This window comes from Musa acuminata, unplaced genomic scaffold (genome assembly GCF_036884655.1).
Source record: "Musa acuminata AAA Group cultivar baxijiao unplaced genomic scaffold, Cavendish_Baxijiao_AAA HiC_scaffold_1082, whole genome shotgun sequence".
Classification (NCBI taxonomy): domain Eukaryota; kingdom Viridiplantae; phylum Streptophyta; class Magnoliopsida; order Zingiberales; family Musaceae; genus Musa; species Musa acuminata.
The window spans coordinates 28,968-56,354 of record NW_027021296.1 but is presented as its reverse complement, the minus strand read 5'-3'; the positions used below and the strand labels follow the sequence as shown (position 1 = coordinate 56,354).

At 39.7% G+C, this 27,387-nt stretch overlaps 4 protein-coding genes across 6 annotated transcripts; 2 read left to right on the top strand and 2 right to left on the bottom strand.

The window, feature by feature from the left end:
• The first annotated feature begins 472 nt into the window (after positions 1 to 472).
• Positions 473 to 8,135, top strand: LOC135666316 (U-box domain-containing protein 44-like). 3 transcript variants are annotated; one of them, XR_010509747.1, is made up of 6 exons: positions 473 to 995; positions 1,087 to 1,881; positions 2,143 to 2,449; positions 3,133 to 3,603; positions 5,727 to 7,290; positions 7,815 to 8,135. XR_010509747.1 is itself a non-coding variant. In XM_065177922.1 (5 exons), exons 1-5 carry the CDS (start codon positions 555 to 557, stop codon positions 6,842 to 6,844), a joined length of 3,132 nt encoding a protein of 1,043 aa, XP_065033994.1. In that variant the 5' UTR covers positions 473 to 554; the 3' UTR covers positions 6,845 to 7,383. The 3 variants fall into 3 exon arrangements, 1 of the variants encoding a protein (XP_065033994.1); XR_010509746.1 differs by having other exon boundaries at positions 7,812 to 8,135; XM_065177922.1 differs by lacking the exon at positions 7,815 to 8,135 and having other exon boundaries at positions 5,727 to 7,383.
• A 131-nt stretch (positions 8,136 to 8,266) lies between these two features.
• Positions 8,267 to 9,983, bottom strand: LOC135666317 (jasmonate-induced oxygenase 2-like). Its single transcript, XM_065177923.1, has 3 exons — positions 9,399 to 9,983; positions 9,004 to 9,334; positions 8,267 to 8,692 (listed from the first exon to the last, which is right to left on the bottom strand). The coding sequence occupies exons 1-3, from the start codon at positions 9,893 to 9,895 to the stop codon at positions 8,447 to 8,449; spliced, it is 1,074 nt and encodes a 357-aa protein (XP_065033995.1). The 5' UTR covers positions 9,896 to 9,983; the 3' UTR covers positions 8,267 to 8,446.
• A 7,401-nt stretch (positions 9,984 to 17,384) lies between these two features.
• On the top strand, positions 17,385 to 19,786 carry LOC135666315 (pentatricopeptide repeat-containing protein At5g39980, chloroplastic-like). Its single transcript, XM_065177921.1, has one exon. The coding sequence runs from the start codon at positions 17,406 to 17,408 to the stop codon at positions 19,443 to 19,445; it is 2,040 nt and encodes a 679-aa protein (XP_065033993.1). The 5' UTR covers positions 17,385 to 17,405; the 3' UTR covers positions 19,446 to 19,786.
• Positions 19,787 to 20,717: 931 nt separating this feature from the next.
• Positions 20,718 to 26,579, bottom strand: LOC103984258 (phosphoinositide phospholipase C 6). Its single transcript, XM_009401719.3, has 9 exons — positions 26,174 to 26,579; positions 24,452 to 24,648; positions 24,078 to 24,213; positions 23,755 to 24,003; positions 23,435 to 23,664; positions 23,023 to 23,140; positions 21,453 to 21,605; positions 21,286 to 21,372; positions 20,718 to 21,197 (listed from the first exon to the last, which is right to left on the bottom strand). The coding sequence occupies exons 1-9, from the start codon at positions 26,486 to 26,488 to the stop codon at positions 20,904 to 20,906; spliced, it is 1,779 nt and encodes a 592-aa protein (XP_009399994.2). The 5' UTR covers positions 26,489 to 26,579; the 3' UTR covers positions 20,718 to 20,903.
• Between the last annotated feature and the right edge of the window lie 808 nt (positions 26,580 to 27,387).

The following is a 27,387-nucleotide window of genomic DNA, read 5'->3' as shown; positions in this document are numbered from 1 at the left end:
ATATTATTATATTTTATATTAAGCATTATTATGGATATCCTTGGGCATTTGTTGGATGTGGTTAAATAGGTCAGATTAGCTTACCGTATGGGCCAGATTGGGTCCGATCCGTTGACGCTGTCTTCTCGTCCAACACCACGAACCGGTCGGACCAAATCCCGTACACGGACCGAACCACCGGAGACGGGTTCAAAGTCCAAGCCCAACGTTGTGACGCGCGAAGACCTTGACTCAGTGGAGGACTCTCCCGAGTTAACCATTTCGAGGTACTCTCACCCGCGGAACAGCAATCAAATCGTCTCTCCCATCAACGTACCGACATGAGCTCCGCGGTACCACTTCCTACGTATATTCTTATCTCTCATCAGAGACAGGAAATGTAAACATCAACATTTTATTGGCTGAAGCTTCAGGACGCACCAATACTATTTCTCACATTTTGTAGATCCTGCTTCGTCAAAGACAGGTGACCCGAACACCCTAAGCAACGTCTTATTATAACCCGAACGCCACTCACGGTCGTCGTATTTCTGGCTCGCTTTGACGTCGCGAAGATGACGTCACCCGGCGGAACGGCGGCGGCCGCGCTCGACTCCATCGCTCGCTCCTTGGCCGAGATATGCGGCGACTGCGATGGCGGAGGGGATCACCGATGGGACCCGCCGCGACGCTTTTCTGACTTCGCCCGACGGCTAGAGGCGGTCGTCCGCGGCCTCGCTGGCGCGCCGGAGCTGTTGTCCTCCCCGGCCGTCCGCACCGCCCTCGGGGGCGTTGCCGCGGATCTCGATGCGTCCCGTCCCACCCTCTCCGTTTACCGTGGTCGGAGCCCCATCTACATCCTCATCCATTGCGTCCCCCTCTCCGACGCTCTCCGCGGTCGCGTTGCCTCCCTCGCGGCATGGCTTGCCCTCCTCGACTCCCCGCTAGCCTCCCTTCCGGACTTACGCAAGAAGGCCACCGACCTCTCCCGCGACATGGACCAAACCGATCTCAAGGTTTTATTTCCCCCTTCGATCTCTGTCCCTCATCCTTCTTTGATCCCGATCCGATCCCCCCCCTAAGAAACAAAATGTAACTTCGATTCAGGTGACGGAGACCGAGGAGAGGGTTTACTCAAGCCTCCAAAGGGAAGCAAAAGAGGTGGTCCAGAGCAGCAAGGCCGTGCAAAGTGCCACCGTCATGGACCTCGCTCGCGCCCTCGGAATCGATCCTGCTGATCACGGCAAGCTCGGGGAGCAAATCAAGCTCTTGAGAGCCGACCTCTCTGGCCTTAGCTCCTTGGCCGAGAGACGGATCCTGATCTCTCTTGAGAAGATCTTGGATGACTGGTCAAAGGAGCCCTGCATTGCTGATGGCTTGGTCACTGCCAACTTCGAGGAAGAAGCCCAGATTCCGCCCTTTAAGAATTTCCTTTGTCCCCTCACCAAGGGGGTGATGAAGGACCCCGTGGTTCTCGAATCGTCCCAAACATATGAGCGCGCAGCTATCTGTCATTGGTTTGATCGCTGCTTGGAGGATGGGCGTGACCCGACCTGCCCCGTCACAGGGAAGGTGCTCCATTCGCTGGAACTGAGGCCCAACATTGGACTTGCGGGTGCAATCGAAGAGTGGGTTAATCGCAATGTTGAAATCCAGATAAACTCAGCATTGCAGTATCTCGCTGAAGAATCTTCTTGCCCGGTGGAGTGCATATTGACGGTGCTGGATAATGTTTATAGGATCTCGGAGGAGCACCCATCGTGCCGGTACAAGGTGAGGAATGCAGGAATCGTCGCTCTCGTGGTGAAGTTGCTGAAGGACCAGTCAAGTAGGATGGGATCGGAGTTGAGAGGCAAGACCCTAATGGCCATGCATAGCATGGCAAAAGATGGCGAAAGCAAGGTAATTCGACATGCCTGTGATTTTCCAACATGAGCAGATCCTGATTGTTCTATACTAGAGATAAGTAGTTCACTTATTGCTTTGGAACACTGGCTATTTACTCGGTCAAATAGGCAAACGTTAGCTCTACTTACTGATCCTTTGATTTAAGCTGGGGCCATACATTATTTTTGAGAAAGCAGCTTCACTTGTTTCAAGTGCTTATCTGAGTTTTCATGAATATATCATAAAGTAATATTAACATTAGGAAATTTTGTGTAGCTAATCATGCTTGAACAAGGTATTACTAGACTGGCAATACGAAGCCTTACTGGGCGGTCAGAAATGGAAAAAGAGTATGCTTTGAAGCTATTGCTTGAATTCTCCATTGATACAGACTGTTGCACCAGAATAGCACTGGAGAAAGGGGCTTTAGTTCTTCTCTCGAGTATGGCTGCAAATTCAGACCATCCCACATCATCCAATTTAGCTGAAGAAGTACTAAAAAACTTGGAAAAAGTGGAGGACAATGTTCAGCACTTAGCCATGGCTGGAAGGTTTCAACCATTAGTGGCTCGGTTGTGCAATGGTATGGCTCCAACTTTTCAGTGTAAACTGTTCAATTTGAGTTGATAATTACTCCATCTGTAGCAGTATCTATCCAATATTCATCATATGTTACTTTTCTTGTATGTATAAAAGAGTTTTTCATTCTTCTAACATGCTTGGGCATTCAATTAGTAGTTGTTCCCAACAATCAACAGAGATATCTTTACCAGAATGAATAAATATGGGTCTGTATCTTTCTTTCTTGTTACTTTTGAACACTTCATGTGGTACCAGATATCATTTTGAGTGATGCCAAGTTATAATAGTTTCTTTTTTTCCTGTTGTAGTTTACATAATTTAGAGTGCTGCATTGTGAGGTTGACCGTTTTGCTTGAAAACCCAATAGTACCATGAAATCCTTGCCACTTTTGGAAACTTCTTATGATCTCACTATATGATGCATGCAATATTAGTTGATCCCAAAAATAATGGTGAGATACCCATCCAAGTTTATAGATTTACTTTGTAATGCAATTAATAACTACTATATACCGTCTCCTCTAAAAAACTCTTTGCTTTGTGCCTGTCGAATATGTGCCTGCTTCCAAATCTTTTTCCACTTCCAATATAATAAACAAATGAAAATGAAGATGACAAGAATTATTATTATTATTCCTATAAGTATCTTTTGTTTTCTTCAGCTAATATTTCTATGGATCATAGGCACTGAGGATGTTAGACTGGAGATTGCAACTCTTGTGGGAAAAATGAGTTTAACAAACAATGGAAAAGACTATATTGCTAGACAAGGAGGTCGAATACTGATCAATATGCTCTCATCCAACCAAGAGCAGCAGGAAGCTAGTTTGCATGCCTTGTATAATCTGTCAACCTTGGATGACAATGCTGCTATACTAGTTGATTTTGGAATCCTTCCAACACTTATGGATATTCTTTTTGCGACACAGCAAGATGCTCCATCTGAGATTAAAGAATTGGCGGCATCAACAGTTGCAAACATTGTCTCCATATCTGGGCACTGGGAACTATCATTTGGCGATAAAGAAGGACATCAAATACAATCAGAATTTATTATCCGAAAGCTACTGGATGTTCTGTCTCATTCACCTTGCAAATGCCAGGCTGCTGTTCTTCATATTCTATGTGGCATTGCTTCTTCTCCCAGAGCATCAGGTATGCTTCACAACTGAGATTAAATACACTATTTGATGTTCTAGGTTCTTTACTCATTAAATTGTCAATTGAAAAGGAAAAGTATTGAGACATTAGGCTTCAAAAGGGTTGGAATGTTTTTCAGAAATTACCAGGTCAAAAAAAAAAAAATCATTGTTTGCTCCAGCTATTTTACCTTAAAACCCATGTTGTAGGACTACTAAGTGTCATCTTCCTATACAAACCAAAAATTTTAGAAACTGGGTGTTAAAACTGTCACTTTTAGGGTTTAATCTTGAATTCTTAGATAGAAATGCTTTCTTCCTTTTTTTTTTTCTGTCATACACAAAAAATGATTCTAATGATATCTTTGTTCTCGTGAAGTAAATTATTACATTGTGCGAATCATTGAATATAAACTTCTAATTCATAATAGGACAAAAGATAATGCACTAGGATTTCCATTTCATGTATCAAAATTATATCTATTTTTGACCGAACAAAGACATACTAATCAGCACAGTCCTGAAAGGCCCGCTTGTTGACCAACAGAAGCCAATGGCATTGGAAGTATGCATGGTTTAAAATGATGATCCGACTAGTACATACAGATTGGATCATATACCTTGGTACAGCTTGGTTTAACAGTCATTTTAATTTTCTATAATTTTATTCAGCAGTATTGGATGTTTGGTATGCCAATCATCATAACACCATGCCCTTTTGGGGCATGAGTTTCAGCGAACTCTACTGGAATCCACTGAATCTGGTTCATTCCAACCAGCTAGTCACCTGTCAAGAAGAATATGAGCAGGGCCAATAGGTAATTATAAAAGAGGAAATTAGAAGATGGGAAGAGGAAAGAGAATAAAAAAAAGACATAAGTCTATTAAACCTGACTAGCAAAGTGGGCTCCTGTCTGGATATCTAGGTTCACATGTTATGTCTGCTTGTGCCTTGCAGCTTAACCTAAATTCAGCAAAGCGGATTCTTGTATTATCTATTTTTTCCTGTTCCTTTTATTTTGCTTCTCTTTAGTAATTTTTACCATTTTGCCGTAATCTTGTTACTTTTGTTTTCAATTGGCATTTGTTTGTAATTTCTGGACCAAAGAGATTAGCATATACTCTGTTTTTTTAACTAGTGTGTGTGTGTGCATGTGTGTGTGTATGCACTCTTGTCTGCTTGCTATATGCTTAAGTGTAATTGAATGCACTTTGCTGTCGTTTCAACAACCAGGTTAGTTTGTTTCACTTGACACCATTTTTCATTGTTGACTCAAGATCGATCGATCAATCAGCTTAATATATGATACAATGGTGAGCCTTTGCAACAAAATTTCTAGTAATTCAGACTGATTGCAAGCAGATATATGGAATCATAAATTTTATTTAGATGTTATGAAGATAAAAAACTAAATTAAGTACATTTAGAAAATGCAACATTTCAAAATGCACCAGGATATATAACAGATTGTAGCAATCTAACTTATACTTGATACAGAAAGCATGTCAGATTTTAAGTAATATAAATCAAGAATATGTGATAAAGTGCATATGGTATGAGATTAGAGAGACAGAAATTGCTGACTAAGCGAATACAAAGAATGGCAGAGAAGAAAGGATGAAATTAAAGGCAAGGGAGATGGTAACATCAGTAAGAGAAAACCCACCATGCCAACATTTTTTTTTATAAATCATAAAATGTTGATGTATGAGTTGAATAAGTTGCCATATTTTTTTAAGGCATTAGGCCACCTAGACTGAGAGTTAAAAGGCACAAAAGATGAGTAAGAGTCATCCAACTGTAGTATATTCTGAGGATTTTGTTAGTTGTTAGAATTCATGGAGAAATTTCTGATAAAATTAAAATATTAGAATAACTGAAATAAAACACTCAAAAAGTCAATTTGTTTTAATTGATTATATTTATTGAAGCTGAATTTCAGTTCTATGGTGAATCCATCCTGCATCATACTTCAACTTGGAAACAATGACAGTGGTATTTCTTACTTCAACTTGGAAACAATGATAGTGGTATTTCTTTTCTATTAAGTTGATAGTATTGCTTTTAATTAAATAGATAAATATTTGCATTTCTGAATCACCACTGTGTAATTCCTCTTATTATTTCTACGGATACAGATATGGCAGCTTCTTGTATTGAAAGTAGTGGTGGCCTTAAAATTGTAGTACAGTATATTGAATACTCAGAGATTGACCATAGAGTGAATGCTTTTAGACTTCTAAACCTGTTATCTGAAAAGCTGGGGCAAGTTCTTGCTGAAGAACTTAGAGCTTCTAACAAGATTGTCTCACTCAAGGGAAAATTGCTAGATGCTCATAGCTCTCTTGAGGAGAGATGTGAAGTTGCAGGGCTACTTGCCAACCTTCCCATCTTAGATGATGAAGTGAAGACAGTTCTCGGATCCGATCTTCTTACATGGATAATTAGTCACATTAGAGAGGAACAATCCATTTCTTCTGGAAGGAACTCTAAAAAGGTCAGAAGAATGTTGGAAGGGCTTCTTGGCCTTCTATTGCATTATGCAAAGACTCCCGACCCAACAATAATTACCCTAGTCCAAGAAAATCAGTTCATGAGAATCTTTCGAGAACAACTGAACAGTCGTCCACATAGCAGAGCAAAGCAGCGAGCTGTCCTTGGTCTGAAATACCTTTCTGAGTTTGCAAGGGTATCAGTAGCCACTGATCTCTTAGAACCTCAACCACCCCGTGGACTTTGTTCTCCCTTGGTGTTATTATGTGGAATGGCACCAATGGTTCCTATATTATGTCCACTACATAATGTTCCATGTGACGGAAACAGCTCTTTTTGTTTACTAAAAGGAAATGCAGTCAAGCCACTGATTGATCTTATGAATGATGAGAATGTAGACGTTCAGTTAGCTGCAGTGGAAGCACTTTCCACGATTCTTTCAGATGTTCAAAACCTTAAGAATGCAAAAGAAGAGCTGGAACAGCTTGGACTTTTTAGAGCTGCAATATACCTTTTCAAAGAGGTTCGACCAGGAAAACTTCAAGAAAAAGTGGCACTGATGGTAGAAAGGTTCTTTCAAGTTGAGGCCCTTGCTCAAGATTATTCAACCGATCAAGATCTTGTGATGGCATTGGTTGGAGCTATGAAGCATGGGAATGCCAACACCAAGAAGCATGCTCAGGATGCTCTGGCCAACTTGAGAGTGTTGTCTGGTGTAGGAGGCAAACCAAGTTCAAATCATGGTAAAAGAAGTAACAGATGACTCATCCCTTCGATGACTCATAACTTCTTAATAGACTGAGTGTATTATGGTTTGTACCAGCGAAAATACTTTGTGAAGGAGACCCACGGAAATGCAAACTTATTAGATTCTGAATCGATCATGGTTTTTTGTGGAAGTTAGCTCATTGTTGGAAACAACAGCAGGGACAGACTCTGAGGCACCAAACATGTTCAACATGGAGATGTCTGAGTATATTTTCTCTGCTGTCAGAATTGATGTACACAGAATAATCACATCATCAGTTGAAACATGAGATTGCGAGGTGCCACTGACCCTAGTACATCTGACCGGCAGTTGGTCAAGACAACCATAAGAAGGTTTTCATGCTGCTGGATGTGTAGCCATTTGATTGCCAAAATGCTGATACTATCACAACGAAGGGTAACAACGCCTGAGAGTGCTGAACCATGATCTTCACAAGAATGGTAAAAACATTTCCTTGAAGGTCTTCCAGTGTACAGAGCAATGGATGAACTTTTTTTCTCTCATTTATATGTCTCATGGAGAACGTACCTCTATCTATTAAGGAACATAACTGATGATGATGATGATGATGATACATAATATATATATATATATATATATATATATATATATATATATATATACATACATACATATATATATATATACATACATATATATATATATACATACATACATATATATATATACATACATACATATATATATATATACATACATACATATATATATATATATACATACATACATATATATATATATACATACATACATATATATATATATACATACATACATACATATACATACATATATACATATATATACATCTTCCACCTGTAAAAGATTGGGAATCGAACTTTCACAGGACTGTGGTTCAGTTTTTGTATGTTATTAAAAGGCCTGCATGTGATATTTTTGTTGTAAATGAAGTCCTAACTAATTTGTAATTGTAACGCAGCAGGAGATTAATTTATGCAACAAAGAATGTTCAAATGGAACATACTTGATGGTTGGCTGTAAACATTCTGCTCTGGAGTAATAACAGCTATTTCATGAATCTATCTGGAAAATTGAGGCCCTGCTGCATGTGATACAAAACTCTAGGAAGCACTCTCACTTTGGAGGCCAATTGGAGCAGGCAGATGTATGATTTGTTTTTGTTACAGAAGCCCTGAAACTTATTTGTTGATGTTTTACCTGATCCATTCATATTGTTTCAAGCTACACTGCCTGATGTATCAATTGCATAAACAATGAATCAGGTCAGTCACAGTTCATCAAATGTTGACCAGCCTTCTTGTGGTAGATTCTGCTATTTTGCTGCTGAGATGTGTTGCGTTAGCTACGTTCATGAGAACTGACACAACAATAGAAATCAAGCACAATAATAGTGGATCATGTACTTTGCTATCGTCATCTTAATTTGTAGGTATAACGCTGCCAATCCAAGAAACAGCCGTCCTTAAAACTACAATTCATGGAGTCAACTTTCTGCAAATTTTATTTGACTTATCTCTCAATATACTCAAATTCAAACCCTATTAAAATCGAATGTAACTTAATATTCGATAACATTATTACGATATCTTCACATCAGTAAAGCTTGAGGGACTTCATTTGGGATTTGCCACTCGGGCCTCTCTTCCTCACATACATCCTGTGCTCGTTGAAGGTGATGCATGGATACAGTGGAGGCAGCTGCGGCGTGAGAAGCTCTGGCGCAGGTCCGATGGCCACATCTCCCTCCGGATTGTAGAAGAAAGCAATGGAGAGTCGCTCGTCTTTTGAGTTAGCTATCACCCGATGGTCCACACTCTTGTAGATCCCATTGCTTATCACCTGTTGAGCAAAACGAACACGATGATCTCAAATCCTGGAGTATGACTGAAGTCGATCATCGTCTTCAGATGACATGGCGAGGGGGATGTATGATATGATTCAAGTATGGTGTAATGTTAGGAAAGAGAGGAGTTGATGCAAGTCAACTTCGTTGAGTATTGCAAACAGTGTGTCGGCCACATTTCGAAGGAACCAATGAAGCATCGGAGCTATCAGTTCCAACTTTCGTGCCCAAAGTTTTCGTGCTTTCTTGCTTCGTGCTCACGTACGTCATGCATGCAAATCGTAGTGGGGGATTGGAAGCAGATGACCTCGATCTGGTCGGCGACGTTGACGATGAAGGCGCCGGGGACAGGCCGGACGGTGAGCCACGCGCCGTCCTTGCGAACTTGGAGCCCCTCGACGTGGTCGTCGGCGAGGAGCACCGTCAGGCCTCCGGGATCGGAGTGCGGGGAGAGGCCGAGGGTGAGCTCCGGCTGCGGGCATTTGGGATATAGGTTCACTCTCACGCATGAGGCGGTGCCGTCGCCGCCGAACGCCCTCCGGAGGTACTCCTCGTCCAAACCTAAGCCCATCGACAGCACCCTCAGCAGCACCCCGCAAAGCTTGAACACCTCGCCGCCGTACTCCTCGGTGACCTTCCTGCTCCCACGCAATCATCAGACAAGAAACTAAATCTCAAGCTAATGCGGTGGTAGCTACACACCTCAGGGTGCTCGGACGAGCCGGCCAGTGTCGGTCATGGCTCTTGATGGACAGGGGAAGGAGATGAAGGAAATAGTAATCTCCCCAATCTAAAACAGCGCCCTTCTCGACGCCGACGCGGCTGCCGTACCCCTCGTAGGTCGCCGGGGAGTTGGCATACCTCTGCTTCTCATCCAAGGGACGGCGGAAGAACTCCCTCCACACCCCCTTCATCTCTTCCACCAGATCCGGCCTAACGCCGTGGTTGATCACCTGGAAGAAGCCCCACTCCTTGCATGCGTCCCAGATCGCCACCATGGCGGCTCGGCTATCCACCGACCCGTCGTAGATGCCACGCAGATCGACGACCGGCATGGTGAGCCCCCGGTCAAGAGTGGCCTCGAGAGAGGGCCGATCGGATGGCGGTTTCACGTACTTCTCGGGGATAGAGGTCAGGCCGCCGTCCGACAAGGACTGGACGGGGACGACCGGCTCAGGCCACTGTCGGAGGTCATCCATGGCGAAGGTGAGCTGCACAGGGATTAAGGTTTCCAGGTGGTGAGAGGACGATGCACCCTGTTCAGCCTTTTATAGCATGTGGAGGGAGCCGAACCTGGCGATACTGCAATCCCTTCTTACCTTCCTACTACTGACAGTTGTCTAAAGTTGTAGGCGTTCAATTCGTAGTGTTGTTATAAGGTAAGAGAGGGATGTAACGGCGAATGCACATATTCGGCATGAGTTCTTGACGTGAGAATGACCAATGCGTAGCATATCAATTCCTTGCTTTGCCAACGTGAATTCAAAGCTGAAATCTGTGTATTACCAATCCAACTCAAACGGGTTGGATACACATATATCTGAGGGACAATGCTTTGCATCCAAATTCGACTAACCACGATTCATCTATCTATCCGCAATGATGCTCTTTTGAATCTGATATTTGTCGTTTGTTTCTCGGCGATTCTCACTCATACTTCCAATGAACACACAACCAATGAAAGATGCGCCGCCGTAGAGGAGGAAGAGACAGAGAGATTCTTTCCTCGTCAAATGAGAGAGAGAGAGAGAGAGAGAGAGACGGGGGCGAGGATGCCGACGTCTGCTGCGAACATATATGTCTACGTGAAGAGTTCATACACTCCATGGGGACTAATTCATGTCTATCTCCGGCCTTCGTCTTTTCTTTGACATTATGTTTTCAGCCATGTGAGGAATCAACGAGGATTACAGAGCTGAAGAACCGAATTAGAGTCCATTCCCGTGTCGCTTTCTCCGACTCCACTCTCGTCTTCCACGGACTGATTCCTGCTCCGAGTTCCAAGGTTTCCAAGTCCATCACGCATGGGCTGCAACCGCGGATTGCGATTCGACTCGATGATCGCAATGGGATAGTCCTACTTACATGGGAAAGGAATCGATGGACGTCTTCACATAGCATTAAGATTGTAACCGTTCATTAAGATTAATAATTCATGATAATGAATTTATTCATTTATAATAGTTTAAATATTTCAGTTTTTTATTCATAATAAATGAAACCGTTATTTATTTAATATCATTAAAATTCTTCGTTATGATTTAAACGTTAGAAATTTGAATTAATTCTTAACGTTATGAGTTGGTGATAATAAATGTTCTTGATGGGAGAATATCTATATAAATGAGGATTTTGGTCCTTGGGCTCAACATCATATCTTTGAAGTTAAAAGGATTACATATACCATCTAAAACAAGAGTTCTGAGCCGAGAAGTGTCAAAGTTCAAGAAGAAATCGCTGCAGAAATTTTTGACAATAATGGTTGGAGGTATGCTATTTCGTTTCCGCATTAGTTTTATTGTGTTTCTATTATAATGATTTAGAAACACAAGTTGGTATCAAATATTTTTAACAGTTGGTATCAGAGCAAATTCCTCTGATTTTAACCGAAAGAGTTTTCATTTTTTATACCATGAATATAGCTTTATTTTATTTTTTTTAACTTCTTGATATATTTCTTATTGAAAATCATGAGAATATAACTTTTAAATATTTGGAGTTAGTAAAATGCTTATTTATGCATATTTGGTTATATTAATTTATGCTTATGAGTCAATTTTATATGTCTAAAATGTCTAGTGATTAATATAATCTTAATTAATTAGGAATTAGTCACATCATTCTTAATTAATTAAAAATATATATAAAGTTAAAATAAGGATCACATAAGTAATTAGACATTATATTGTGACTGATTATATTTAATATAATAATTATTATCTCACATGATTTTTTATTGTATTAAATATAATTAATCAGGATAAAATATCATATTATTTTCATAATTTACCCGCAAGGATTATAAATTAGAATATAATTTGATAGTTTTATCATAAAGACAATTTGAATCTATTTGAATTAAGAATTTAGCTCGCAATTTTATGTCATGAGATTCATATTTTTTGGCGTGTTTCAGTAAAACATGCAATTTAAACTATTAAACTTCAAATTTTGACATAAGCGTGTTTGATTTTATGTAGTTTCTCAAACTGTTAATTTCTCTAATATTCGATGTGATATTCCTGAATTTAGGGGTGATAACTATAAAATATAGAAGGCGAGGGTCCTCCTCCATTTAGGGTGGATAGATATTGATTATGCTATTAGGAAAGACGAACCATCTACAGTCACTAATACTAGCACTCCAACCGAGGTCACGTTATATGAGTGATGGGAGTGATCCAATCGGCTCAACGTGATGTTTATCAAAACTAGATAACTGTTGGTATACGTGGTTCAGTTGACCAGCATGAAAATGTCCAAGACTTACTACAAGCTATTGATGAGCAATTCGTCACTTCAAAAAAAAGCACTAGCAAGTACCATAATAATAAATTTTTCATCCCTTAGACTCACCAACGTAAAGGGTGTGTGTGAGCATATAATACAAATGCGAGATATTGTGGTTCAACTTAAGAAACTAGATGTTAATATGTCATAATTTTTCCTGGTGCACTATATTCTGAACACCCTTCCACATCAAAATGGGTATTTTAAGATTTCATACAATACACGTAAGGACAAATGGTTAATCAATGAATTAATGACCATGTGTGTTCAAGAAGAAGAGAGGCTAGTGATGGAACTAGGTGAGAGTGCATTGGTGGTAACCACTCGCGGCAAGAACAAACTGATAAAAATCAAGCCAATCAGAATGCTCATTAATAGGGAAAAGGTAAAATACAACCCCAAGTTGATATCAAGAAAGAAGCAAAATGTTTCTTTTGTAAAAGGAAGGGACACACGAAAAAGGAACGCACGAAATTCCAACAATGGCTTGAAAAGAAAGGTAAACTAATCTCGTTTGTATGTTATGAATCTAATATGGTTAATATTAATATTAACACATGGTGAATTGACTCTGGATCAACAATCCATATTGCAAACTCTTTGCAGGGCATGCAAAACCTAAGGAAGCTACTATTAAGTGAGCAAAGCATCTTATTAGGAAATAAGATGGGCTCATATGCGGAGGCAATCGAAACATGCATTTTAACTTTAAGTAGTAGTTTTATTTTAAAATTGGAAAGGACCTTTTATGTACCAAGTTTCTCATGAAACTTAATTTCTATTTTCAGACTCATACCATTTGGGTATTCCTTTAATTTTAAAGATACATCATTTCGTTTATTATATAAAACTGATTGTATTATGAAAGGTATTTTGTCTGATGGTCTTTACCATATTTTATTACAAAATGATGATACTCAAAGTTCAGTGCATGTTCACGCTGACACTAAAAGGTGTAATATTATTGATGACTCCTCTATATTATGGCATCGGAGATTAGAACATATCTCCATAGAGAGAATTAAGAGATTAGTTAACGATGGGGTACTTAATACTCTTGATTTTACTAATTTTAAGACTTATGGACTGTATTAAGGCAAAACAAACCAATAAGTCCAAAAAGGATGCTAATAGGAGTTCAAATATATTAAATATCATTCATATTGATATATGTTATCCAGACATGGATATACATGGTCAGAAATACTTATCTCTTTTATAGATGATTACTCACGATATATGTATATATATTTGCTTCATAACAAAAATGAAGCATTGGATGCCTTCAAAGTCTTTAAAGCTGAAGTTGAGAACCAATGTGGTAAGCAAATTAAAATTATGAGATCAAATAGATATGGAGAATATTATGATAGATATACTAAAATTGGACAAGCACCTGGTCCTTTTACTAAGTTTCTTCAAGGGATTGTTGTCCAATACACTATGCCCGATTCTCTATACCAGAATGGTGTTATAGAAAAAGGAAACTGAATATTATTAAACATGGTGCAGAGTATGCTCAGTAACTCCAATCTTCCTAAGTTCTTATGGACTGAAGCACTAAAGACGATTGTGTATATATTAAATTGAGTTCTAACTAAGGTTGTCAAAAAGACATCATTTGAATTATGGAAAGGTTGGAAACTGAATTTACGATATATGCGTGTTTGAGGATGTTCGTCTAAGGTCAGGATATATAATCCATAAGAGAAGAAACTAGACCCAAGGACTATTAGTGGGTATTTAATTGCATATACCGAAAAATCCAAAGGTTACAGGTTCTATTGTCCATCTTACACAACTATGATTGTGGAATAAAGAAACGCTAAATTTCTTGAGGATGATGTGATTAGTGGGAGTGATCATTTCAGGAACATAGTTTCTACACATGATCATATAGAATCTCAACCTTCTACATCAAATGATAAATTAGTTATAGTTCACAGCACTCGTCAAGTACAAACTAGTGCCGAACAACAAATCATTGAAATTCCACAAGTTACTGATAGTATTCTAATAGATCAAGCAGTTCAGGAATTATAACAAGCTCCCGAATAACTAGTTGAACCACAAGTTCCTTACGGAAACATTGGTATAACATTAAGAAGATCTACTAGAAATAAAAGATCAGCAATTCCTAGTGATTATGTTGTATATCTACAAGAATCTGACCATAATATTGGAGCCAAAAATGATCCTGAAATATTTTCATAAGTCATGAGTTGCAAAGAGTCAAATTTGTGGGTTGATGCAATTAAAGAAGAGATGAATTCCATGATGAGCAATGGAGTTTTGGATCTTGTAGAGTTGCCTAATGAAGCAAAGACTATTGGTTGCAAATGGGTCTTTAAAACTAAGAAAGATTCATTATGCAACATTGAGAGATACAAAACAAGACTTATTGCAAAGGGATTTACTCAAAAAGAGGAAATTGATTATGCGGAGACATTTTCTCCTATATCTAAGAAAGATTCTCTTCGTATCATTTTGGCATTGGTTACTCATTTTGACCTTAGTTATAACAAATTGATGTGAAAACGATATTTCTTAATAGAGATATGGAGAAAGAGGTTTATATGAAACAACACGAAGGTTTCTCCTTTAGTGTTGGTAAACACTTGGTTTGCAAGCTTAAGAAGTCTATATACAGTTTAAAACAAGCATCCCACAAATGATATTTTAAATTCTATGAAGTGATTTCTTCATTTGGATTTATTAAAAATCCCATGGATCAATGCATATACCAGAATGTCGGTAGGAGTAAAATATGTTTGCTTATTTTATACATAGATGATATTTTGCTTGCAACCAACGATAATTGTTTGCTGCATGAGGTGAAATAATTCTTTTCTAAAAATTTTGACATGAAGGATATGTGTGAAACATCTTGTGGCATTAGCATTAAGATCTATAGAGATAGACCTCGAGGTATTTTAGGTCTATCATAAGAAATCTATATCGATAAACTTTTAGAAAGATTTCGGATAAAGGATTGTTCACCAAGTGTTGCTCCCATTGTGAAAGGTGATAGGTTCAATTTGAACCAATGCCCAAAGAACAACTTTAAAAGAGAATCAATGAAAAATATCCCATATGCTAATGTCATAGGAAGCCTTATGTATAGACATACAGACAATCTGGATATGATTGGTTACTCAGATTCAGACTTCGTTGATTGTGTTGATTCTCGTAAATCAACATCAGGATATATTTTTATGATGGCTGGTAGAGCTATTTCTTGGAGAAGCACCAAGCAGACCTGCTATTTCTACCATGGAAGCTGAGTTTGTCTCTTGTTTTGAGGCTACTTCACATGGTGTATGGCTTAAGAGTTTCATTTTTGGACTTAGAATCATAGATTCTATTTCTAGGTCATTAAGAATTTTTTATGATAATTCAACTGCGGCCTTTATGGCTAAAAACAATAAAAGTGGAAGTCCAAGTAAACATATCGACATTAAGTATTTAGCCATAAGAGAACGTATAAAAGAAAAGAAAGTGGTCATTGAGCATATTAGCACTAAATTGATGATTGCTGATCCTTTGACTAAAGGCATGCCACCTTTGAAATTCAAGGATCATGTAGAGAAAATGAGACTTGGTTCCACTTTGTAATGATATTGAAGCTCTTATATATTGTGATATTTTCTCATTCATGTGCACATTATTTTAAGAAAATATATTGTTACTCGACCAAGAATAAACATAAGGTTTATTCATTAAGTAATGTTACCACATTAAGATTAAAAAACTAAATACATCGTAATACATAGATGATAATACTCGCTCTTAGAGGATTTATCGCTATGATTTATGTAGTTATTTCTTAAGAAAGTTATTCAATAAAGATTAATTCAAATTATAAATCTAAACGAATGGACCAAGTGGGAGAATGTAACTGTTCTCATTAAGATTAATAATTCATGATAATGAATTCTTTCATTTATAATAGTTTAAATATTTTAATTTTTTATTCATTATAAATAAAATTATTATTTATTTAATATCATTAAAAAAATTTATTATGGTCCAAACGTTACAAATTTGAATTAATTTATGAACGTTATGAGTTAGTGATAATAAATATTCTTGATGAGAGAACATCTATATAAATGAGGATTTTGGTTCCTGGGATCAATATCTTTTTGAAGTCAAAAGGATTTCCTATACCATCTAAAGCGAGAGTTCTGAGCCGAGAAGTGCCAAAGTTCAAGAAGAAACCATTGTAGAAATTCTTAACAATAATGGCTGGAGGTACGTCATTTCGTTTATGCATTAGTTTTATTGTGTTTCTATTATAATGATTTAGAAACATAAGTTGATATCAAAGATTTCTAATATGGATAGCCTCCGAGAGTGGTGGCTTGAGGCGTGTGAGTTTAGTTGCAGCGCCATTGAGTGTGGTGTCAGTGAGCTTGGGTGGGACGAAGAGTACCTCCATGGCGGTAACATCAACATTGAGATGTTGTGGTAATATTATGATTAATTTCATATTCAAAGTGATTTAAGATTAAGATTGAATATGATAAATATATTATTATTAATTTTAATCTATTTTTTATATTTAAAGAAATTAAATAAATTAACTATCCTAATAAAATCAGATTTGATCTCATATTACAAAATGACTAACATTTTGAGGGAGGGCTCTAATTATTTTATAATTTAGTTTTTATCTTTTCAAAATCATATGGAATCCGTCAAAATTGAACGATTAGATTTTGACCTATTTAGGAGCACAAAATGTAAAAATTAGTGAAAATGAGTTTATTCTTAATTTTAAATCAAGATATTTATTTATTTTTGACAAATTCCCTGAAAATGCTTGCCTTTTAATTTTTTTTCTTAAATTTCTCATATAACATATTATTTTTCTTAATAATAACAAAATGTCCCTCAAATTATAAAGATAACGAAAAAAATAAAGAAAACCGAATATGAATATTTTTGTAAAGGGGGAAAAATTCAGCTTCCGAAAATGGAGATTTATTTTGGAGAATTTGATCGTATAATTTTATGTTTTTAATATATTTTTTGTTACATGACAATGTTCGAAATAGAGGTTATTTTTATGAAAATTATTTTAAAATCAAGATTTAATTGAGGAAAAATAACGTTATTTTTGGGGTGTGAAAAATCCAATTATACCCAAAATATAAATCCAAAGAAGTCATCGAGCACGAGACACGAGTGGATTCGATGCTTGCTGGTTTCGGTGAAGCGGAGATGGCAGCCGCAGCTCTGCCTCTTCACCACCATCCTTTCCCGTCTCATCATCATCATCCATCGAAAAGGTCTCGCCTTGCCCCTCCTCTCTACCCTCGTCTCTGTGACTCTCCTCCTACTCTTCCTCCTCTAGCGGCTGCCGGCAGAGACGTATGGCGGAGTCACGACCTCCACCACCACCACGACCTGCATCCCACCCGCCGCCGCCCCCCCCAACGCAACCACTACATCGACCGCAGCGTCGACATGGCCGCGCTGCTGTACCAGCTGAGCCAGACCACCACGTCGGAGGAGCTCCACGCCGTCATGTCCCCTTATCTGGGCGGCCCCGCCGGCGAGTACTGCCTCTCCCCGCGCTTCGTGGTCTCGCTCCTCTCCCGCGAGCCCGACCACCGTCGCTCCCTCGCCCTCCTCGACTGGATGGTCGACGCTGCCGGCTACCAGCCATCTGCCTTTGCTTTCAACGTCGTCCTCCGCAACGCCCTCCGCGCCGCCCAGTTTCCCCTTGCCATTGGCCTCCTCCACGAGATGCGCCGCCTCCGCCGCCCCTCCCCGGACCCCGTCACATACTCCACCCTTATCTCCGCACTCGCCCGCGCCGACCGCCTCGATGCCGCCCTCGCCCTCCTCCCCCTCATGGACGCCGACGGCGTCGTCCCCGACCTTCCCCTCTTTACCACCCTCATCTCCCTCGCCCTCCGCCTCGGTGACCACGCCAAGGCCCTCGCCCTCTTCTCCCGCCTCCGCGCCGCCGGCCTCAACCCCGATCTCAAGGCCTTCAACGCCGCCCTCCACGCCCTTTCCCTCGCCGGCCTCCTCCGCGAGGCCCGCCGCCTCCTCCTCTCCGACATGCTCGAAGCCGGCGTCGCCCCTGATGCCGTCTCCTTCTCCACCGTGCTCGCCGCCCTCGTCCGCCGCCGCCGCTTTCTCCAGGCCCTGTCCCTCTTTGCCGAGATGCGGCCCCGTCGCGTGTCCCCCGACCTCACCACCTGCAACATCATGCTCGACGCCTACGGCCAGCTCGACATGGCCAAGGAGGCCGACCGGCTCTTCTGGAGTATGCGGCGGATTGGGGTCGAGCCCGGCATCGTCACCTACAACACAATGCTAAGGGTTTACGGGGACGCTGAGCTCTTTGGAGAGGCCATCCACCTGTTCCGCCTCATGCAGCGCAAGGAGATCGAGCAGAACGTGGTGACCTACAACACCATGATCAGGATCTACGGGAAAACACTGGAGCACGAGAAAGCCGGCAACTTGGTGCAAGAAATGCAGAAAAGGGGGATCGAACCCAACGCCATCACGTACTCGACCATTATCTCCATCTGGGGCAAGGCCGGTAAGCTAGACCGGGCTGCCAAACTTTTCCAGAAGCTGAGGTGCTCTGGCGTGGAGATCGATCCCGTGCTGTATCAGACCATAATTGTGGTGTACGAGAGGGCTGGACTTGTGGCGCACGCCAGGCGTTTGCTCCATGACCTTAAACACCCGGAGAACATTCCCAAGGAGACCGCTGTCAAGATTCTTGCCAATGCCGGCCGTGTTGAGGAGGCGGCATGGCTCTTCAGGCAAACGAGTGATGCCGGGGAGGTAAAGGACATATCTGTGTTTCGGTGTATGATGGACTTGTTCTCGAGGAACAGGAAGCACATCAACGTGATTGAGGTCTTTGAGAAGATGAGAGCAGTGGGGTTCTTCCCGGACTCAGAGATGATCGCCACAGTCTTGAATGCTTATGGGAAGCTGCAGGAGTTCGATAGGGCCGATGCTGTCTACCAGGAAATGAAGGAAGAAGGTTGTGTTTTCTCGGACAGGGTGCACTTCCAGATGCTGAGCCTCTTGGGTGGCCAGAGAGATTTCAAGGGTGTGGAGGCATTGCTTGAGAGTCTCAACAGTGACCCAAACATAGACAAGAAAGAGTTGCACCTCGTGGCAGCAGGCGTCTACGAGAGAGCTAACAAACTCGATGAGGCATCTCGAATCGTTGCCAAGATAAGAAATTTGGATCCTTAGCATTGCGATCGACATTTGCAAGAGCGCAGAGACATTGTTTGAGAGGCTCAACAATGACCTGAACACCAACAAGAAAGAGTTGCACCTTGTGGCTACAGGTTTCTATGGGAGAGCTAGCAAACTTGATGAGGCATATTGGCTCATTGTCCAGATAAGTATTTTTATTTGATATAGAATCGCTTCCGATGTTATAGCTTATGTAGATTGCACAAAAGTTCAAATCTCTCTGTTCTGTAATTTACTCACATAGCGTGGTATTGCTTTCTGATTAGTAACATATTAACGGATGTATATAATGCCTAATCATATGTGAGAATCTGAGATGACTAAGATTTTGCTCATTCTTAGGTGATTGCAACAACAAACTTTCTGATACTTTGCCTATTCCAATTTTGTGTTAGTTTCTTTTATGATGAGGAAGTACTACTCTTGGTCTGCAAATTCTAGGTCCATATTGTTTACAAGAATTAAACAGAAAGGCGATACCGAAGTTGAATCTCATGCCACAAATTAGCTAAAAGTATGAACTAACAGAACTAAGATGGTATTCTTTGCAGATTCATTGTTTTGATCGAGCATATCCGTATGCTCCCTAATTCAACCATCTCTATAGCATTGGTTTCTAGTTATTTCATGACTCCATGCCAACTTGAATTACTGTGCTGATGCATTTTTCTCGAATCATTTTAGATCACATGAATCTTCCTCTGAAATGCAATGTTATGGCTCTGTAAATTAAATTGGGTCCTTGTTTTCGCAATTTAGCTCAACAATTAGTTTTGTGACCTTATCTCAGTACTTCTTTAGCGACATCCTGCTAGATATGTTTATGCAAAACCCTGTGGCTTAAGATGTTTTGTATCTTTTTCTCATCTTACTTTTTGTCCTCATCTATCAGAGTTATCAGAACTGAACCACTGGCCATGCTTCAGCATGTTGGGTCATTATCCGGACTACAGATTTAAGAAAATGTATTCAGAAAAATGTATGTGTATAATGATTTTCCTCTTGTTTATCTAATTGAGTTTACAATAGAAGATTACCATACACCGCCATACAAAGTCATTTAATCCCATCAAAACAACACACAGCTGAAAATACATAAACTTTTAGACAGACCTGCTCAAAATCTTGCATCCACTACATGCCAGAGTTGAAAGACAAACACATGACTTCATCCATTATGGAATGTAAACCTAATGTTTCATGCATTTACAGAAGATTTTTGTACCATCTTCCTGAAGTTATGAGTGCCCATGAAAGCAGAAAAAATTCAGGGAAACAAATGATGGTTTCTTTGATTAAATGTATCCATAAAACAGCTTCTTAATTTTGTATATACAAAGAAATTACTGTTACAGCCATACAAAACTACATCATTTAAAAATTGACATACAAGAGTATAGGATCGTAGACTACTCCGATGAAGAACTTGCTCGAATTACCAGCAAACAAGATTCACACGAACTGAAAACGCATTAGCAGCCTTACAGACTTGTACTTGTTTCCCTTCCGATCGTGAAGAGGCACAGCTCGAATCCCTGGTCTTAGCTCCCAAACTGGAAGGCATGTTTGCCCACCAAAGTCATCCTTATCAGACATGTCGTACTCATGCACTTCAATCCTGAGCAAAGCCAGTTCTGGAACAGTTAGAGGAAAACTGAATTCCTCTTCCCAAACCGGCGTCCAATTGTCTTCTATTATCTTTGTCTTCTTCATTTTGGTATCAGCAGGAACTCCGGCTATCCCAACCTGGAGATCAGTAAGGACTATGTTGAAGACCAGAAGCATATTTTCTAATGGAATGTCTGTGGAAGATGACCATTTAAGAGCATTTTACCTTTGTATAGAAATCTGGAGGAGAATAGGCATCAAAATGTGTCTGACTAAAGTCCATGCGCCATCCATCTCCCATGTACACCTTAACCTGCCATGACTCCATAATTCAGAAAAGAAGGTGAAATGAGCATAGATAGATATGGAGAGAGTTCTGCGAGTATCATCTACCTTCAAGGTTATCTTCACAGGTAAACTTGCTTCAGGATCAAAAACTTCACCATGTGGACCAACTTTCATAAGGAAATCGGGTTTTCTTACGAAACCACAACCTCCATTGGCCCTAAACAATCCTTGCATCAACCAAAGTGATCTTCCATACCCCTGCCAGAGAAAGACACAAACTGGTAAACGAGTATAGAGAAAGCAAATGTATTTTTTGATGTACATGTGAAATTTCTTTCACCCTCTGCACATTGACTAATGGAATTGCAATGTATGTATGCATGCCCAGGAAACTCAAATTGTATGGTGTCTGAAGGCTGAAGCTTCTACTGTATGGTATGGCGGCAACCGATGGAGCGGCTTTGCTAGAAAGCATGTTCGCAATGATGCCTAAGGAGAGGCTTCGACAAAAACAATACATCTACGCAAGCATGCTAATGGACCAACATCAAGGTTGTATATAATTAGAATGAATATTAGCAAATGAAAGTATCAAGCTGAAGGAGAAACATGACCAACATCTTCAAAACTAAGCAAATGTCTCCAATTGTGTTACTCATTTAATTTTTGGGACAAAGGGACAGAGTTTTTACTTTAAGATTACCTATGAAAAGGATAATGTCCTCCTTCCTATTACCACCAGGTTCAACAAGAAGGGGTCATGTTCTATGGTTTGACTTTGCTCCAATTGAGCACACTTATCCAAAAACAAAAAGAAACTTACCCTTTAATACCTATATTGGATCAGATTAATTACTTGGTACAAACCAAAAGATGGAAGAACCAAGCAAGAAAGATCTGGCTTAGGTTTGTAGAAACAAATGTCTTCTATGATTGAATCCAAAAATAAAAAAAAGTGGACTATCTAATAGCACATACATAATTTTGATTTTGTTTTTCTAAGCATCAAACAAACTGTATTTTGACTTCAATTGTAGAGCCAAGAACAGAGCTGCAATCTTAACCTGAATCATTTAGGCCAACAATCCTGGTGTAAGATAACCTGAATCCTTGATCAATTGGCAAGTTAGCTTCAGGTCAAGCACATGTTTCCTTCAGAGTCAGATTCAACCCATTTAGTATATGAGTTGGTTTCTTTATCCATTCTATCCTTCTCAACCCAACCCATTGACACCTCTACCCTAGAGTATAATGCAGAATGACTCAAATAGCAACATCATTTTTTAACTCGATGCACAAGAATATAAGATAGGATAGTTTACATGAATGATTTATTTGTTCATTCTGCATAGATCACTTCAAAATGAAGGAAGTTTTTGCACCCTCCTGCAATAAATTTGATCAGACTTTTTTCCCCCTGAAGTCAGTTGTAATTAGTTAAGCACTATGTGTATGAAACTTAGGTCACCCACCACAGTTTCTAATGCTAATGTTATGTTTTCTCTGTTTCTTATGACTGACAAGTTGTATCATATGAGATGACCAGCACTGCAGCAAGTAGTAGTATCAACAATAGCCCAAAGACAAGTAATTATCTAAGGATGCATGAAGCTAAGCATCATATAACTTTAGGAATGAATTGTCCACTTGCATATTAATCACAGAAAAGAAGAACCTGCATATTAAATGCAACCATCTGTGCTCCATGCATCCATCCAAGCAGAGGGTTGTAATTAGAAGAGTTGAAGCGTGTACCCTTTGGGTAAACTCTTAGAATATTCTTCTGAGTAAACCTATAATACAATTCAGGCAGATCAACATGCATGATTCTATAGAAATAGAAATGTAAAAATAAAATGACATGCAAGTAAGGTTGCTTCTATTCTCCAATATAAGATGGTGTCCCATGAAAGTTAGTCTATAGAAATAGAAGATGATTTACAGGTAGGGCATGCACTTTTAATTGTCTCAGGAAGACAATTATCATTGTTCTTCTTCACATCAGAGGAGACTAATTCAGCTGTTGTGAATCGCACTAATGATGATGATAGAAGTCAGTGCTTTACAAAAAAGAAAAAGAAAGTTACCTTACTATATCAGGTCCATGAGATTCTGCTAATTTTTCTAGCTGTTGCTCACTCAAGCTAAGTCGCCTTACTTTATGAGGATCAACCTTTAATGCATCACGCATTCGACCTTTAGGTTTCCCAGCATGAACCGTTATTATATGCCTATACTCAGGAGCTGAATCATCATCGTCGTCATCATCATCAGAATCTTCTTCATCCTGCTCATCACCATTCTGTTCATCTTCTTTCTGGTACATGTTGACAATGTTATAGAGGCAGACACACATTGGATCAAAATCTAATCTTGAAGATACAAGATAATCAAAGTAATGCTGCACCTTATCATTAGAGGTACTTAAAGCTTTTAGATCTGCAGTGTCATTTCCCCAAGTTTCTTCATCATTTGAAACCTTACCACTCTCGTGAGAATCGTCTTCCTTGTCCCTAATGTTCTTTGCTTCGAGGTATTCCTTTGGCGGCTTAGTTGAAATAATAACTCGGTTCATTAGAGATTCTGGAGAGGGGAATTCCTCGAGAGAATCTGACTCGGGGTAGTATAACATGTCTCCAAATATTCGAGTGACCATCTATAAATGAATTAAACCGGCAATTAAAACATGTGGATCTAACAAATCTCATGGAAACATTGAGCAACATTCACCTGAGCAACTTTAGCTTGGAGATCTGCAGTAAGGTGGTCCTCCAGAGTTATGACCACAGGATAGGGGGATGCACAGAAAGCAAACTCCTTAATGGACCTCAAACATCTGATCATCTCCACTGGAGATGTCAGTGTCCTGCGCAGAAAAAGCAACAAAAGCACAATGAGTTCAAAGTGAAGCATGATTTCTTTACTTTACATTATCTATGTGAAATTAGACAAGTTCATAACAATTTCATAATTTTTTCTCCGAAAATTACTAGATAATGTTCCATTCATGTCACATTTTCTTTCAAGGTCAGGCAAGCAATGTCTGGCTGCAGTCATATTAGTCTAAGGCTCTTACACAGCAAGCATCAAATAGAATATCTCACCTTCCATGAAGGATGTGAACATTATCTTTTGTAGAATTCGGCCACATGTCTAATTCAATTACTCGGACACCTCTCTGCAATGCTTTTATGATTGGAACATCGCTGCAATCGCTGCTGAGTTGGTTCCCGGTCAAGTATGAGTTATGGCCTGTGTATATATAGTAATGGGACAATGGAAGTTTCATATCTTGGTGAACCTGGGAGAGAAAATGTGTTGTCAAGTAATGCATCTAAGCAAAATACTGCTGTTAAATGAATTGCTATTTAATCTATCAACACAAGGCATAAACTGTAGCGGATATTAGAATATCATTTATGGAATGGTACTGCATTAACAGATTGAAAGAGTGGATAAACAAATATCATACACTCCATCATCTCTGTCAAACCTATATGTAAAAGTGGCAATATGAAAAACAATGCACATTGTCAATTATCAAGTGGACAACTGTGATCAGTTTAACTGAAGTTTTTTATGAGTTGCTAAGCAAAGTAAAATAGAAACACCACTAAATCCAATAGAGCACAAAATTGACAATATTCTTTTGATAATGCACAAAACAGAGCTGAGCTGATAGAGGCATCAACTGTTCAAACTTCAAACCACAAAAGCATCCTCTCTGTTTGTGGGAGATGAGATGTGCTAGTTGGGAGATCCTACAGTAGCAGGACCCTCCTGAATTGAGGTTTATCAAAGCTGATCAGCTAGCTAAGATGGCCAATTTCTATTTTGCTGCAGGTTCCAACTCACATGCATAGTACTCATGAAATTAAATATTTGCAATCTGAGATGACTGGATTAGATTAGAAAAGGAAGAATTTAAGGACACAAAGCACCACAGCTAGACTCTACTAGCAATATGCCTGTGCTGTTAGCAAGCAAACTTAACAGTGAAAAAGCAAAGAATCTTCACATGATAAATTTATAGCCCATCAACCACTGACTTCATGTTCACTTCGTATGATTATGAGTTTGTCAAGATCCATCATTTACTAGCTCAATGTGACAACATCCAGCCACAGGAGTTGATGGACAACAGCACCAGAAACAAAGATCTCAAAGGCATAGGACAGAAGCATCTTAGCAGTGTCCTATTGCTGTAAGATGCCCACTTTTGAGTTATTCTATATAAAAAGGTGGATATCAAGTGGGTTCAAAAGATAATGAACAAACAAATTGGATTATAGCCTATATCGAGACAATTCCAAGAAAAAGTGTGGTCTTGAAAGGAATAAGTTCATTTCTAAGAAGACTTGAATGTCAAGTAGGAAAGTAGACATAGCAAAGATATGGCCGCAGCATACGACAACTTAGAAGATCTCAACTAAAATCATCGGTAGCATTTGATCTTGAATGCTAGCAATTTCATGACACCATTATAGCTTTGATCACTACATGAAAAATCCCATGTTTTACCATTACAAACCCTGATTCACCACAAGACCACGAGGGCTCAAGTCCGGCCATCAGAACGTACATTGTCTGAGACAGATCAGAAAGCTTTTCGACGCTTGGAATCGAAATCTTCGTCTTTAAACCACATCTAGTACTTAGTTCCAAACCCTACATTAATTGTTCGTATTCTTAACCGTATCCTGACAGGCATTAAAGAGAGCAAATTGCTTATAAAGATCGAAAAGGCAGAGGAGTTTAGTACGAAGCGGCACCGAGATCACAAGATCCTAATTTTCTTGGATGGTTTTGGGGAGAGTCGCACCGACCTGGGATCGGACGGGGGGATTGAGGTCGCCGGAGAAGAGGAAGTGGAAGAAGTCGTCGAGGGTGATGCCGGGGCGGGCGAGCACGGAGGGGAGGTGGTGGCGCCGGCGGAGGAGCTCGACGATCCGCTCGGCGTCGGCTAGGGTGGCGGCCGCCTCGCCCTGCGCCTCGGCGAGGAACCGCTGCAGCTGGTCCGCCCCCATCTGGGCCGCCCAACCGGCGTGCGCCGTGAACGCTTCCCTCACGTCCGCCGGCGGCTGCGCCGCGCTCCACAGGAACTTGCGCGTGAAGCACATGCAGTACTTGTAGCTCCCCATCGCCTCCCGGCGTCAACTCCTCTCTCTGGTTTGCGGGCGGAGACTTTTAACGGAACTCCTCCTCGTCGTCGCTTTCTCTGTCTTCATCGAGTTTTATATATCGGTGGTTATATGGCTAAGTTAATGCAAATAATTGAAGCTAATGACGGGGATTTGGGCAATTAATGAAGGCTAATTTTGGAATTCGAGTTTAATGCATATAATTGAATCTTTTTCTTTTTTATTTTAAAATTAATTTTTATTTTACTTGGTGGAGTGGGGAATTGATGCTTTGTCCTCTCCCTCACCTTTTCTTGGTGGAGGGTGGAATTAAGTTATTATTATACTAATATATATATATATATATATATATATATATATATATATATATATTTATGGTGTTGGTCATAGTCATTTAAGATAATTGTCCAATCTTTTCAAATATAATATTATGAATTCAAACACGACTCGGATCAGAAATGTCGTTGGTGCGTATTACTAGTCTTCGTCCCGGTTCTCGAACCAAACCATATAGGGGCGATTTTAATTCAAAATATCGATTTTTTAAAACAAAATAAAAATAATTAAAAATAAAAAATCATATATATATATATATATATATTTGTGAATCATTAATTTCAACTGGAACGATTGATTTTTATTTTTAAAAATTAAAAATTATAATCGAACCATCGAGCCATGATCAAGATTACATATTGTTGAATCTTGGATTTTGATGATGAAACCAATTGATAGTATTTATCTGATGTGCGTTTAAGTAATGCAGGACTAGCTTCGATCAGAAGAGGTAAATCGATTAAAACAGGAGGAATCAGATGTTGGGCCGCAGCAAACATGTTAGAAGATTGGACGTCCGATCGACATGTCGATAGAAGGTTTCGGTCTGTGAATTAGGGCAT

Bases quoted from the DNA above. Each gene is read 5' to 3' on its own strand.
- LOC135666317 (XM_065177923.1), bottom strand. From the start codon at position 9,895: ATGGATGACCTCCGACAGTGGCCTGAGCCGGTCGTCCCCGTCCAGTCC. The intron at 9,335-9,398 runs GTGTGTAGCTAC...GCGTGGGAGCAG, and splicing joins GCTCGTCCGAGCACCCTGAG to GAAGGTCACCGAGGAGTACG. The intron at 8,693-9,003 runs GTCATCTGCTTC...TTTGCTCAACAG, and splicing joins ACGTCGCCGACCAGATCGAG to GTGATAAGCAATGGGATCTA.
- LOC135666315 (XM_065177921.1), top strand. From the start codon at position 17,406: ATGCTTGCTGGTTTCGGTGAAGCGGAGATGGCAGCCGCAGCTCTGCCT.
- LOC135666316 (XM_065177922.1), top strand. From the start codon at position 555: ATGACGTCACCCGGCGGAACGGCGGCGGCCGCGCTCGACTCCATCGCT. The intron at 1,882-2,142 runs GTAATTCGACAT...AATTTTGTGTAG, and splicing joins CAAAAGATGGCGAAAGCAAG to CTAATCATGCTTGAACAAGG. The intron at 2,450-3,132 runs GTATGGCTCCAA...TATGGATCATAG, and splicing joins AGTGGCTCGGTTGTGCAATG to GCACTGAGGATGTTAGACTG.
- LOC103984258 (XM_009401719.3), bottom strand. From the start codon at position 26,488: ATGGGGAGCTACAAGTACTGCATGTGCTTCACGCGCAAGTTCCTGTGG. The intron at 24,649-26,173 runs GTCGGTGCGACT...TTTCTCTCCCAG, and splicing joins ATCCCCCCGTCCGATCCCAG to GTTCACCAAGATATGAAACT. The intron at 24,214-24,451 runs GTGAGATATTCT...TTTTCTGCGCAG, and splicing joins GTTCACATCCTTCATGGAAG to GACACTGACATCTCCAGTGG.